General features: G+C 50.9%; 1 protein-coding gene across 8 annotated transcripts; it reads left to right on the top strand.

Moving 5' to 3' along the window:
• The first annotated feature begins 1,676 nt into the window (after window positions 1-1,676).
• PAQR7 (progestin and adipoQ receptor family member 7) lies at window positions 1,677-13,147 on the top strand. 8 transcript variants are annotated; one of them, XM_061148258.1, is made up of 6 exons: window positions 1,677-1,861; window positions 6,044-6,139; window positions 7,915-8,003; window positions 8,631-8,682; window positions 9,317-9,407; window positions 10,967-13,147. In XM_061148258.1, the coding sequence occupies exons 5-6, from the start codon at window positions 9,387-9,389 to the stop codon at window positions 12,038-12,040; spliced, it is 1,095 nt and encodes a 364-aa protein (XP_061004241.1). In that variant the 5' UTR covers window positions 1,677-1,861; window positions 6,044-6,139; window positions 7,915-8,003; window positions 8,631-8,682; window positions 9,317-9,386; the 3' UTR covers window positions 12,041-13,147. The 8 variants fall into 8 exon arrangements, with proteins under 8 accessions (XP_061004241.1, XP_061004242.1, XP_061004243.1 ...); XM_061148259.1 differs by lacking the exon at window positions 8,631-8,682; XM_061148260.1 differs by lacking the exon at window positions 9,317-9,407.
• The last annotated feature ends 734 nt before the right edge of the window (window positions 13,148-13,881 follow it).

The following is a 13,881-nucleotide window of genomic DNA, read 5'->3' as shown; positions in this document are numbered from 1 at the left end:
CAGGGAACTAGACCTGACATGTTGCAACTAAAGATCCTGCAGGATGCAACAAAAAGAATCCACATGCCACAACTTAAAGAATCTGCATGCTGCAAAGAAGATCGAAGATCCAGCATGCCACAGTTAAGACCTGGTGCAGCCAAATAGATAGATAAATAGATATTAAAAACAACACACACACACACAAAATAATAAAAAAATAAAAACAACACAAAACAAACAAGTCCAGGGCAGAGCAGGTGTTCCACAAATGGAAACTGAATCTAAATCACCTTTCAAGTTTTTATTCACTATGGTAGAATATGTTTCATCATGTAGAATGTAATCTCTGTAATGTCCTTACTTGTTTTCATTTGCTATACCCCACCTGTTCTAAATGATCAGATTTTCTATGCCACTTTTCCTAGCTTTAAGGGCAATGGAGATTTAAGTAATTCTTGTGTGCTTGTCTGAACCTGTAGAACTAAAGACTTATTTCATCCTATTACATTATGATTAATAGGTTTTGTTATAAAGGAGAAATGTACATTCCTCTAGTACAATGCAGATGACAAACAACCTTCATATCATACTTACTTCTAACAACCCTGTCAGGTTGGTATTATTAGCTCTGTTTTACAGGTAATAAAACTAAGGCCGAATGAGAACAAGGAGACTTGCCCAAGATCACATGGTTAATTGGGGTAGCATTACAACTTGGATCTTGTCATCGTGCTTTCGCCCCACAAGTGTCTCTCTGAATGGGCTCAGAGCTCCCTGAGGGCAGGAGGTGCCCCCCAGGAGGTGCCCCCCCCCCACCCCCAGTCTCCTCTTAGTTCCATCCATCAGGCAGATGCTTTCCAAGACAGGTCCGGGTTTCTCCCCACTCTGCCTGGTCCAGGTCTTTGCATACCTGAGGAGCTGACAAGCCCTGCCATTGTTGGTCCAGTATCTCCAGAGGGCCTGCTAGGGGCAGGGATAGCCCACCCTTCAGGTACGCCCTCTCCTGCGGGGAGATGTCACACCAGGGAGTAGAAAGCAGGTGTGTGTTTGGCCACACGGAACTTTCCCACACCTGTGGGAACTTGGATCCGCGACCAGGGATTGAACTCACGGCCTCAGCAGTGAAAGCGCTGAGACCTAACCACTGGACCACCAGGGAATTTCCAAAGCAGGTGTTTTAATGGAAGCCTAAATAGTGTGTCTTGGGCTGGGCAGGGTACGTTAGGGGAAGCTGATCAAAGACAAGGCTTTAGGTGGGGACTTGAATAAGACAGGGGTGCAGGGGTGGGGTGGAGCCTCCCTGGCAGAGAGGCGAAGATGGGGGAAGGCCAGGCATATCTGACCAGAAGCGGACTAGTGAGGTGGGCTGTGTGGGTTTACGTGGCTTCAGGGCTGGGCTGCGGGCTCTCACTGGAAAATTCGGGTGTTCCAGCTCCAACTCGCCGCCTCCCTCTCGGGTCAGCCAGGTCCAGACTCCGGAGCTTGCGGCTCAAGTCGCCGGAAGTGGGAACGACTCCCCAGCTGAGCAGCAACTTCTGCTTTCTCGGCCTCCGAGTCAGCCTCGGCCCCAAAGACGCAGGACCTCGTCAGGCTGTCGTCGCTGGTGTGGATGATCCCCTCTCGCCTCCGCGTGCAACACGTGGGCGCGGGGGTGGGGGGCGGTGGTGCGGCTGCTGGCGCCCGGCCAGGCCGGCTCGGTGGGCGGGCGGGATCACCCAGGCCTGGGCAGGCGGCGGCCGGGTCCTGAGACCCGAACCTGGCGTCGGCGGACAGTCCTCCCCCGACTCGGGGCGGGGCCTCCGCCCGGCCGCCCCATTTTATCCGCGCTCCGGATGCTTGGATGCCGAGGGCAGCTTCTCGCCGCTCGGCTCGGCCGCAGGTATCCGGCTGCCGGAGAGCTGGGGGTGTTGGGCGGCGGGGCCGGGCGGGGTGCAGGGTGCGGGGTGCATCCGACACTCGGGGCTGGGTGTCTTGGTTTGGGGGTGGGGAGCAGGCGGGGAGAGGCACGTGGGGAGGGAGGGAGGACCGGCAGAACCGCGCCGGCAGAGAGAGGGAGCATCTCCCGCTGGAGCTGGAGGCTGACGGTGAATCAGCTGGAGGGGGCGCCGCTGCGGAGGGACTGGATTAGGAGGAGCGGAGCTGGAGGGGGAGCCTCTCGGGGAGGAGCGGGAGGAGGCTGGAGGTCCGGGGCCGTCCGAGCCGCAAGTGGGAGCACGTCTATGAGGGGGGCGGGTGCTGGGGCGAGCTGGCCCCCGGAGGACCGCGGTGTCGGAGGAGGATGGGCACGGAACACGCTCCCCCGACGGAAGGGGTAATCTAGGGAGATTCTGGGGGCGTAAGGGGGCGTGAGTACCTGGAACTGGGTGATGTGACGGACTCCCATTTGGAAAACCGGAAACAGTGGAAGAGCAGGGCAGGGGGCACAGAGGGACTCTCACTCCAAAGGAACCTAGGTCCGTTGGGATCGGGGCTCCTTTGGTGTCAGGAGACCATGAGGGATTCCCCCCACTTGTTGAGGGACGCACTTGTCTCGAGACTATAGGCTTTGAGGACCTATAGGGAAACCAGAGGTTTCCCTGGAGCATCCGCCCACCACCACCCAACTAAGCCTGGCAGGAGTGAGAGGTCAGCTCAGGCCAAGACTGGGGAGTTGAGTGTGATATATTTTCAGGGCCTGGCTGCTCCTAGGTGGATGTCCCTAACACTGGAGAGGGACCCAGCCTCCCATCCTTGGGCTTGTACCACCGCGGGGCCCCTTAATGAGAGGCTGCTTTTCCCCAGCTTAGTTCCCCTGCCAAGAAGTCAGTCGGGAAACTGTCAGTGATAAACCAAGGTCCCTTTTCTGTCCCCATGTCCTGGGCAATTGTAGCTAGCTCACCCAGCCTCTCTGGGCCTGCTTTCCTCCAGCAGGTGTTTCCCTGTCCTCAGAGCAGTTGTGAGTCTGAGATCCACAGAGGAATTCCTTTAAGAGTGATTTATTTCATTCTGATCACACTGTTCAGTACAAATGGAGGCCCAAAGTGCAGTTACAAAAAACAAAAGAAGTTTCTGTTCAGTTTTGGAAGACATGGAGGAGCTTTTTCTTTAAACTCCGTGGGAGGAACTGGCGAATTGGTTTGCATTGAGGGAGGTGACCTAGTTGCTGAGATAGCAAGAAGCCAGCCAGGGATGAAAATTTTGCTAGTATAATCTGTGGCCACCCACTGGGTGCCTGGGGGTTGACCGCAGTGGATGAAGGGCAAGAGCACTGGTTTTGGAGTAAGATAGGCGTTCTGTTATCCTGCCTCCCTCTGGGGCTGTGACACCAGCGTAGCCACAGGTTCAAAGAGCTGCTGGGAGGGAGAGGCGAAATGTGTGTAAAGCCATTGTAGACGATGACTGCCAGTGCCTAGTGTTAGTAATAATATTTCAGGCTCTGCCATATTGTGTTATCCTTGTCAGGACCTCTCAAGAGGGTTTACTTCTGACAGCCCCATTGTTAACACTGGCCTGGCCTTAATTGTTTTTATCTAATGAGGTTAAACTTAGCCTTCCATGGCAAGATAAAGTTGTCTTTAAGAGAGTGTGCTGAACTGTCAGGGCCCAGAGAAGCAACATGAATATTTTGCTTGACAGGAAGGAGGCAAAAGAAGTAGAATTATAATCAAATACTACTTATAATAGGTGCTATTTAGTAAGGCTGTTAAGCTCCTAGAGGGCAGGGTATGAATACCCTTAGGTGTTACCCTTTAGCTGTTAATTAATTGGGCTATTAGTTCCCTGAGGGTGGTGTTTTAACTGCATTGTTCACAGCAGAAGTTCCAGCTTCTGACGCTGAGTAAGCCTAAAACAAATACTGTTGGAATGTCTCAGGGCCTAAAGGGCCCTTTGAAGTCACCGGAGAATGCATTCTGTCCTGTGACAATGGAGAAACAGGGCCAAGAACAGAAGAGACTTGTCCAGGGTCACACAGGTATTGAGTGGCTGAGTCAGGACTAGAATCAACAAAGCCAGTGGAGCCAAAGCCCTGCCAGAGCCAACATCTAGCAACTGTGACTTTGTTTTTCTTGAGGTAGCTATTATTATTCTCAGATTTTAAATGGACAAGTACAGGGAGGTAAAGCAAAGTCACACAACTAGTAAGTTCCACACCTGAATTCCCATCTTCACATAAAAACAGGGACTTGGCTTGTCTTGACGTAACTGCCGGCGGTGAGTAGCAGATGCCCTCCGTGGGAGCAGCAGCTCTCTCCAGTTCTCCGTGATTACCAGCCGAGGGGCTTCTCTCTGGGCTTTATTTTCCTGGGCTCAGGGGTATTTCATTTGTGTGGGTGAGGCCCATCTGCCTCATCCAGCATGTGCCCCCAGCCCAGCAACACTATGCCCCGCATACAGCACTCACTGAGTAAAATCTCTGAGATGGGTACAACCCAGGGCTCTCCCACTCCGAAGCCCATTCACCACCTAATCCCCACAAATTGGTCTGCTGTTTTGCCCCCAGAAATATTAAGGAGCCTCTCTCTGACAGTGTGTATCAGGGGGAGACCAGGGGAACTTGGGGGTGGCAAGCTTTGGTTGAGAAAGCAGGTGAGGAGGTTGACCTTAAGTTTAGAAAAGGGAAATGTGAATTGGGAGAGCTGAGGAGGTGGGAGGGGAGAAGAAGAAGATGATGCTCAGGCTGACAGAAGACTTCCCACTGGTGGTCCAGTGGTTAAGAATCCACCTGCCAATGCAGGGGACACAGGTTCAATCCCTGGTCAGGGAAATCACCACATGCTGCAGGGTAATTAAGCCCACATATTACTGAGCCCGGGTGCCCTAGAGCCAGTGTTCCGCAGCATGAGAAGCCACTACAATGAGAAGCCTGCACACCGTGATGGAGAATAGACATCACTCACAGCAACTAAAGTCTGCAAGCAGCAAGGAAGATCCAGCAGAGGCAAAAATAAGTAAAATAAACTTTAAAAAAAAAAAGACAAAAAGACATCCCACTTGGGCCCTGGAGATCTCAGTTCTGAAGTTCAGCCAAACCAGAAAGGCTCCCAAACCTGCAAGACAGGCCACATATTCCCTGCTAGCACAGTCTCCCACCATTACCCTCCTGCTCAGGGATGGGGCTCCGGGGGCAGCTGGGGCTGAAGCCCCTTTTCTCTGGGGATTTCACTTCTCTTGGGTCAATGGGCAAGTACAAATCTTCAGGGCTCTGTGAATCCAGAGAGGTTACTCTGAATGGCCTTTGCTAAGAACACTTTAATTATTAAATAAGGTCAGTGTCCCCAGAAGTCCAAACTCCAGCCATATTGCCCTGGTCCCTAAATATACCCTCTGCTGCTGCTGCTGCTAAGTCGCTTCAGTCGTGTCCGACTGTGCGACCCCATAGATGGCAGCCCACCAGGCTCCCCCATCCCTGGGATTCTCCAGGCAAGAACACTGGAGTGGGTTGCCATTTCCTTCTCCAATGCATGAAAGTGAAAAGTGGAAGTGAAGCAGCTCAGTCGTGTCTGACTCTTCGCGACCCCATGGACTGCAGCCCACCAGGCTCCTCCATCTATGGAATTTTCCAGGCAAGAGAACTGGAGTGGGGTGCCATTGATACCCTCAGAGGAAGGTAAATGTTTAAAGAGATACAGATAACTTTGTACGGCCTCCAAACCCAGTGGAACCAGATATTGAGGCTTAAAAGAGGACTGAGTTTTTTTTTAGAGAACCCAAAGCAAACTTTTCAAGTTAGGAATATTTTAAATACTAACACTCAGGCTAGGGATACTTCAAATACTACTACTATTAATAATTGATACTAATAATAGGAATCATTTGCTGAATCCCTAAACTGTGCTAAAACTGCTCTCATAGATTTAATCTTTGTAGCAGTCTATGAGGTAGATAATGTTAAAATTCCCATGAGGGAGCTGAGGATTAGAGAAGGTAAGTCACTTGTCTTAGGTCACGCAGCTAGTGTGTTATGGAATCAGAAGTCAACTTGGTTTGTCTGAATCTGAAGTCCATCTGCTTCGTGAGCCTTTATAGTGTCTGTTTTCTCCTTGATTCCTAACTTCCTTCCATTCTGATTCCCACTGAGTAGGGGACAGAAGCCAGTCAAGTTTGCCTGATATCCATCAACCAGGCCCTGGACACCTGGTCTCAGACCAGCTTTACCTGCCTTGCCGTGTGATCTTGGGTAAGTCACAGCATTTCAGCTAGCTCTCAGTCTCCCCAAATATTTCATGCAGAGGTTAACCATGAGCTTCCTTCTATAGCTGAGGCCTGGCTAGTAGGGGCAGAATTTAGCCTGGATATGACCAAGGTGGTAGTGGTAATAGAGGGGAAGGGGGAGGCTGGAGGTGGTCTTTAGCCCCACCCTCTGGTGACATCACACAAGACACCTACAGTCCCTGGAAGCCCCACCCCTAGTGACCCTCACCTGTGGAAGTGCCATCCAGTGCCTGGCATCTGGTGAATTTTTTCTGTTCTATAGCAGAAGTCATCAGCCCCAGTGTTCAAGAGAAACCTTAGGTAACTGGTGCAATTGGAGACTTGGAGGGGGGCCATGAGGCTTCCCAGGTGGTGTTAGTGGTAAAGAACCTGCTTTCCAATGTTCGATCCCTGGGTCGGGAAGGTCTCCTGGAGAAGGGCATGGCAACCCACTCCAGTATTCTTGCCTGGAGAATCTCATGGACAGAGGACCCTGGCAGGCTATAATCCATGGGGTTGTAAAGAGCTGGACATAACTGAAGTGACTGAGCATGGGGGAGGGCCATGAGGGTGTACTGGACTGGGGTGGGATGCCTGGAACAAGACCGGGGTGGGCAAACTACTCAGAGGATGCCCTGAACCTGCCCTCTGGATGACCATCCTCATCCTTCTGGTCATACTAGACTCCTGCCCCTGCTTCTTTCCCCTGGATCCAGGGCCCCTTTCAATGGAGTCAGGAGATGGGAACCAATTCTGAAAATAGAGCTATTCACATGGAACTGGACTGCTGGCTGATGTCTAAAGGAAACTGGGCGACTAGACCTCTGTCATCCCAGTATCTGGTGTCTGGGTTCTGTGCTCAAAGTCCACTGTGTATGGGGGAGGGGGAGGACAGGGAGTGAGCTATCACCCACCTGAGGAGGCGGCTGTGAGCCAGGCTTCACTGGTACAGACAGTAGGGAGCTGGTAACTGGGTGAGACTGAGGTTCTTAGATGCAAGTCAGTTGCTAGAAGCCTAAGGAAGCAATTTGCAGGAAAGGACCTGGTCACCTGCTTTAGAACAGCGTTTTCCAAAGTGGTTCTGTGGGATGCGGTTGGCTGTGACAGGAAGCAGGGCAGCAGGAGTGGCTGAGAGTATCTGGGCTCTGCAGTCACAGAGTTGGGTCCAGATCCTGGCTTCACCTCTCTCTACCTACCTCACAGGCTAGTTATGAGAGTTGCAACAAGGCTATGAGTGAGAAAGTGAAAGTGTAAGTCGCTCAGTCATGTCTGATTCTTTATGACCCCATGGAACTCTCCAGGCCAGAATACTGGAGTGGGTAGCCGTTCCCTTCTCCAGGGGATCTTTCCAACCCAGGGATCGAACCCAGGTCTCCCGCATTACAGGCAGATTCTTTACCAGCTGAGCCACCAGGCTATGAGTGAGCATATAGTAAACTCTTACTACATTTCAGCTAGCTTTATAATCATTACTGGGAAAAGAAATCCTTGGTCATGTAAGCTTGGTAAATGTATTGAGCTGGTCAAGAAGTGTTTGGGTTTTCCCATTAACATCTTTTGGAAAAACCTGAACGAAGTTTTTGGCCAACCCAATAGGTTCAACAAAGTGAAGCAGGCTTCTTTGGTGCAGGCCTTCTCTGATCTTTTAATATGCTCTTAGGACTTAGGAAGTTCTAAGAGTGGGGTATGGAGCATTGAACTGGATATAACAGATTCTAGGGAGCCAGGAACTAAGGCATTATTGCATGTCATCATTCCCAGGCCTTTGTCCTCATGGTGGAATGGAAAGCTAGCTGAATTGGGCAACTCTCGGGAAAGTCTTCCTGTCTCTGGGCTCCTGTTTTCTCAAGGTAAAACAAAGGAACTGCATGAGATGCTTTCAGAGGCCTTTTCTGGTTCCCTGAGGTTCTGAGTTGGGAAGACAAAGCTGTAGACAAGGGTGGAGGCCAGACTGTTGAGGCTAAAGCCCTTTCTCTCGGGGAGGAGAAGAAATCCAGTTCTGGCGAGTGGTTCAACCAGCAAGTGACTTGGGGGGTTCTTATGCTCTGCACAGACGTGGCCCCACTACTGTCATTAGCAAGGTCTTGCTGATGAATTGGTTCATCAGCAAGGTCTGATTCCTAAACCTGCTAGGCCATCTTGGAATAGAAAGTAGAGACTCTTGTACTCCCCTGTTGTAGCACCTCCCACGCAGTGGTGTAATGACTTATTTAACTCCTACTTCCCTACCAGGCTGGGAAAGGTCAGAGGCCAGAGCTGACTCCATAATGTAATACAGGAGGAGCTAAGGGATGCAAATCAGGCGGGGGGGTGAGGTGGAGTGTGGGCTGGGGGTGGCTTGATGTTGCCTTTGCACCACAAGCACCCTGTGTTTGCTTGGACTATGTGCAAATTATTGGGGCTTTGGGGGTGATCATGGTGCTGCTGATGGCAGAGAACTTGAGTGCTTTATCTTGCCCAGATTTCTTGCATTTTAGAATGACTGGTGCAAAGGAAGTTGCAGTAAATATCTGATGAATGATGAACAGAGTAAGTTTGGTTGCTGCGTCCATTAAGCTTCTTGGGGAGAATTTGAGGGAGGGGAGTTGTCTGTCTAGCTAGTTGTCTGGATAGTTTATCAATACCTATTTGATTTAATGAATGGCACAGTGAGTAATGATAAGCCTGAATTAAGCAACTAGTATCAGGCAAAAACAGTATATAATTATTAAATTATTAATAGTACTTGCCACCTTGTCTTGCAGAGGACAGTTTTGGGAAGTGGTTAAAATTACAAACTGAGAGACTTACCTGGTGGTCCAGTGGTTAAGACTCCACATTTCCAATGAAGGGGCTGCAGGTTTGATCCCTGGTTAGGGAACTAAAATCCTACATGCTGTGCAGTGCTGTCAAAAAATAATAGTAATCATAATAAAAAAGACTGCAAACTGAATTTGTATCATGCCTCTACTGCTTCTTAGGCAGGGTACTCAACTTCTCTGTGCTTCAGTTTCCTTGTCTGAAAAATGGGCGTATGATAGTACCTTTCTCATAGGGTGTTGTGTTGATTAAATGAATCAAATATGCATAAATTGCTTAAGACACTGTCTGGCACATAGCACATGCTGTGTAAGCATTTGCTATACTTTGGTTTCCTCTCTATAACCTCTACCATATTATGAAGTTCCTGAAGGCAAGGATCAAATTCTTTTCTACTCTCCTCCCACCCCACACTCTGGGACCCAGCACAGGACATGAGGCAGAGAAGGAGCTCAGTAAGTGTTTGCTAAATGAATAAATATGTTTTAAATGATAACTTGTATAACCCATTATAGATCTTCCACAGGGGAAAGTGAGGGGGCATTAAGGAGGTGGTGGCTTGTACTGGTCTTAAAGGATTTCAGTAGAGGGAAAGGAAGTTGGCACAGGGTCTCACATTTGGGTTAGATGGGAAATGAGGATGGGAGCAGGTCATGGGGTCTTGAATGCAGGGTGAGGGGTTAGATTGGATTTATTTGCAGTTAGCAACACGGAAGGTCTGGAGGCAGGAACTTTTCAGCAGGGGTGTGGCTAGAGCTGTTTTTATAGGATCAGGTGTTACTAGGGACTTGTGGGGGAAAAAGTGGCTTTTTGTGTTGGGCCTTGAAGGCTATGAAGTATTATCAGGATGCTATTGTGCTGTTTTTTCATTCCACAAGCATTAAATGAATGAAAATGAGCACCAGTACCTGCGAAGCACCAGGGGTTCACAAAATAATAAGACAAATAAGCCTACCCTGGAGGAGCTTGCGTTAACAATTTAATGCCTATGACAAGTGTTATAATGGTCAAAGGACAGTAGGCATTCCAGTAGAAGGGTTAGCATTAAAGGACTGGGGGGCCAGGGAAACCCAGGAAAATATCACAGAAAAAATGGGTTTTGAGGGCTAACTAGGAGTTTGCCATGGAGAAGGCAATGGCACCCCACTCCAGTACTCTTGCCTGGAAAATACCATGGACGGAGGAGCCTGGTAGGCTGCAGTCCATGGGCTCGCGAAGAGTCGGACATGACTGAGCGACTTCAGTTTCACTTTTCACTTTCATGCATTGGAGAAGGAAATGGCAACCCACTCACGTGTTCTTGCCTGGAGAATCCCAGGGATGGGGTCGCACAGAGTCGGACACGACTGAAGTGACTTAGCAGTAGCAGTAGCAGGAGTTTGCCAGACAGGCAAGATGAGGTAGATGTCTCAGATGGAGAGTACAGCTTACCCAGAGCTACAGACATGCTAAACAACAGGTCCAGGGGTTTGATGAGGCTATGGCTGGGTGTGATGTGTACTGTGGTTGAGTAATAAAGCTGGAAAAGGTCGTAGGGACCAGATCATGTAGGGTAATGGAGGGTTAGTGGGAGACCCAGGCCATTTGGAAGAAGCTAAAGGTAGAGGTAGCAAATCTGTTATTAGCAAGGACATTGTCACCACCATGTGAACACTGATGGCAGCATGAACACGGGAGGAAAACAACGGGGGCTGCTGTATGGAGCCTCGACTGGAAACGAGTTGGTTGACATAGTGAGCCTCTTTAAGTAACGCCTGCCTCAAACATTTATTGAGCACGTTCTATATGCCAGGCACTATTCTAGGCCCTTGGGATAGATCAGGGAGCAGAAGAATTGTGAGTCAGAGCTGAGCTCTCCCTGAGGACGACTCTGCTCCTTTTTCACTCAGTGTAGGGATAAGGGGGTAGGGAAGAGGGAGGAAGAACTGGGCAGCAAACCCCCCCAGTTGCTGCTCACGGGGCAGGAGGGTGAGGACACCAGCTCCCTAACTTTGCTCGGGCCTCTCTCTTCCAGCTCTCTGCCCAGCCCACAGCCATGGCCACGATAGTGGCCCAGAAGCTCAGCCACCTCCTGCCCAGCTTGCGGCAGGTCCACCAGGAGCCTCAGCCCTCTGTGCCACCAGAGCCTGTGTTCACCGTGGATCGAGCTGAGGTGCCGCCACTCTTCTGGAAGCCGTACATCTACGTGGGCTACCGGCCGCTGCATCGAACCTGGCGCTTCTACTTCCGCACGCTGTTCCAGCAGCACAACGAGGCGGTGAACGTCTGGACCCACCTGCTGGCCGCCCTGGTGCTGCTGCTGCGGCTTGCCATTTTTGTGGGCACCGTGGACTTCTGGGGAGACCCGCATGCCCGGCCCCTCTTCATCATCGTCCTCGCCTCCTTCACCTACCTCTCCCTCAGCGCCTTGGCTCACCTCCTGCAGGCCAAGTCCGAGTTCTGGCATTACAGCTTCTTCTTCCTGGACTACGTAGGTGTGGCCGTGTACCAGTTTGGCAGCGCCCTGGCGCACTTCTACTATGCCATTGAACCTGCTTGGCACGCCCAAGTGCAGACCATCTTCCTGCCTACGGCTGCCTTTCTTGCCTGGCTTTCCTGCACTGGCTCCTGCTACAACAAGTACATCCAGAAGCCTGGGCTGCTGGGCCGCACTTGCCAGGAGGTACCCTCGGCGCTGGCCTACGCCCTGGACATCAGCCCCGTGGCGCACCGCATCCTTGTGGCCCCCGACCCTGCCACGGACGACCCGGCTCTTCTCTACCACAAATGCCAGGTGGTCTTCTTTCTGTTGGCCGCGGCTTTCTTCTCTGCCTTCGTGCCTGAGCGCTGGTTCCCTGGCAGCTGCCATGTCTTCGGGCAGGGCCACCAGCTCTTCCATGTCTTTTTGGTACTGTGCACGCTGGCCCAGCTGGAGGCCGTGGCGCTGGACTATGAGGCCCGGCGGTCCATCTATGAGCCTCTGCACACCCGCTGGCCCCACAACTTCTCCGGCCTCTTCTTGCTCACCGTAGGCAGCAGCATCCTCACCGCATTCCTCCTGAGCCAGCTGGTACGGCGCAAACTTGATCTTGATCGGAAGACTCAGTGAAGGGGGTGGCACCTGGTAGCGAGGGAGGTATAGTGGGGGCCCAAGGGTCCGGATGGGAACAGATGGTAATAGATGGGAACCTTGGCTGCGGATGGGAACAAGTCCTGGTAAAGTTGTTTGTGTCTGGCCCGTGGTGATTCTCTGTGCACGCCTCAGCTGCCAAGGGCAGCACTGGCCAGTCTTTGGATTTGAGGATTGGCTGGAGCTGCTGGGGTCTACTCTTGGGCCTGCCCTAGCAGCCTGCCCTGGGAGAGGGAAAGAGAAAGATGTTGGTCACCCTGGTTTTGCCTCCCCTCACTGCCTCTCTCACTTAGGGATGAGGATGGGGGATCAGCTTGGGCCAAGACCCTGAATTGGAGCTTCCAGATTATCTGGGAGAGGGTGAAGCTGGGATTTAGGTTAGAGTGAGATCTGAGCTGAGGGACAGGGGAAGCATCAGCAGCACCTTCTACCCAGATCCCCTTGGGAAAGGACAGCCCTCTCTTGTGTGCAGGACTTTAAGGTTCCTTGAACTCCAGCTTGGAGCTTTGGTGCTCCGGAGAACCCCCAAAGGTAGAAGATTGTGCCCGGTAGAAATGGATCCCATCCAGTGCCCCACAGCTCTTCAGTCACTGTCCTGGGGAGCTCCACCCTCCTAGCACTGGACTCTGTCCCACTCATCCTGTTCCCATCATCTTTCCTGGGTCCCTCTTTCATGACTCAGTGTTTATCCATTCAGCGTTTCTTGGGCCTCTACTCAGAGACAGGCTATTGATGGGGCCCTGTGGATTAATGCAGGATGGTAAAGGCTTTACTATCGAATGAACTGTCGGGGAAACACTGAGGAAGGAATAATTAGTGCTGCCTGGGACCCTCAGGGTCTTGGGTTGAGAAGGGTGAATAGGAGTTTGCAGATGGAGAAGAGGAAGTGCATTCCAGGCAGAGGGAAAAACCTGTTCAAAGGCCAAGAGGGATGGAAGGAGGAGTTCACTGGGGTTGAAATCAGGGGTGGTCTGGACTTTGATGTCCTGGATGCAATAAAATGACTGCTAACAGCTTCCTCCTTATTTCTTGTCTCCTATCCTGGAGAGAGGGCCCTGGTGCACCCCTTGGGCCTGCTCATTGTGTTGGAGGAGGTTTTCAGGGGGAGCTTGGGGGTGGGTAAAGGGAGGATCTCCTCCCTTGGGGGTGGGGTTGGGGCCTTATTTACTGTATATGGGAACTTTTTTTTGATAGAAAAGGTGGGGCGGTTTTATTAACAAACAAATATTAGACATTAAAAAATATGTTTATATATTTGACAAATATTTCATTTCTTGGTCTTTTAATCAAGGAGGATCTTTATGTTAACTTTAATGATATCGTTATGTGTCAACATTTACAGTATTGCCTTTTCCCCAGTACATAAGCAATAAATGGCAATACAGTGAAGGAAAATTAGGAAGTACAGGTAAGAAAAGCAAAAAACCTTGAATGAATAAGGAATATCACTCCACTGCTAAAATATCCTGTCGTGCATATATTTTATCTGTGGAGATTGTGGTTACGTGTGCTAGCATTTTTGTATTTCTGAGGACTTAGAACAATGCTTGGCGTGTGTGTGTGTGTGTGTGTGTGTGTGTGCGTGCTGCTCAGTCGTGTCCGATTCAGTCGTGACCCCATGGATTGTACCCCACCAGGATCCTCTGTCCATTGGATTTCCAGGCAAGAATACTGGACTGGGTTGCCATTTCCTTCTCCAGGGGATCTTCCTGACCCAGGGATTGAATCTCAATCTCTTGTGTCTCCTGCGTTGGCAGGCAGATTCTTTACCGACTGCACCAACTGGGAAGTCCAGGTGCATTTCTGAGGGGCTTTCAGAA

The sequence above is a fragment of the Dama dama genome, chromosome 8 (assembly GCF_033118175.1).
Source record: "Dama dama isolate Ldn47 chromosome 8, ASM3311817v1, whole genome shotgun sequence".
In the NCBI taxonomy this organism is placed as follows: Eukaryota; Metazoa; Chordata; class Mammalia; order Artiodactyla; family Cervidae; genus Dama; species Dama dama.
The sequence above is the reverse complement of the archived record's forward strand: the minus strand, read 5'-3'. Positions and strand labels throughout refer to the sequence as shown.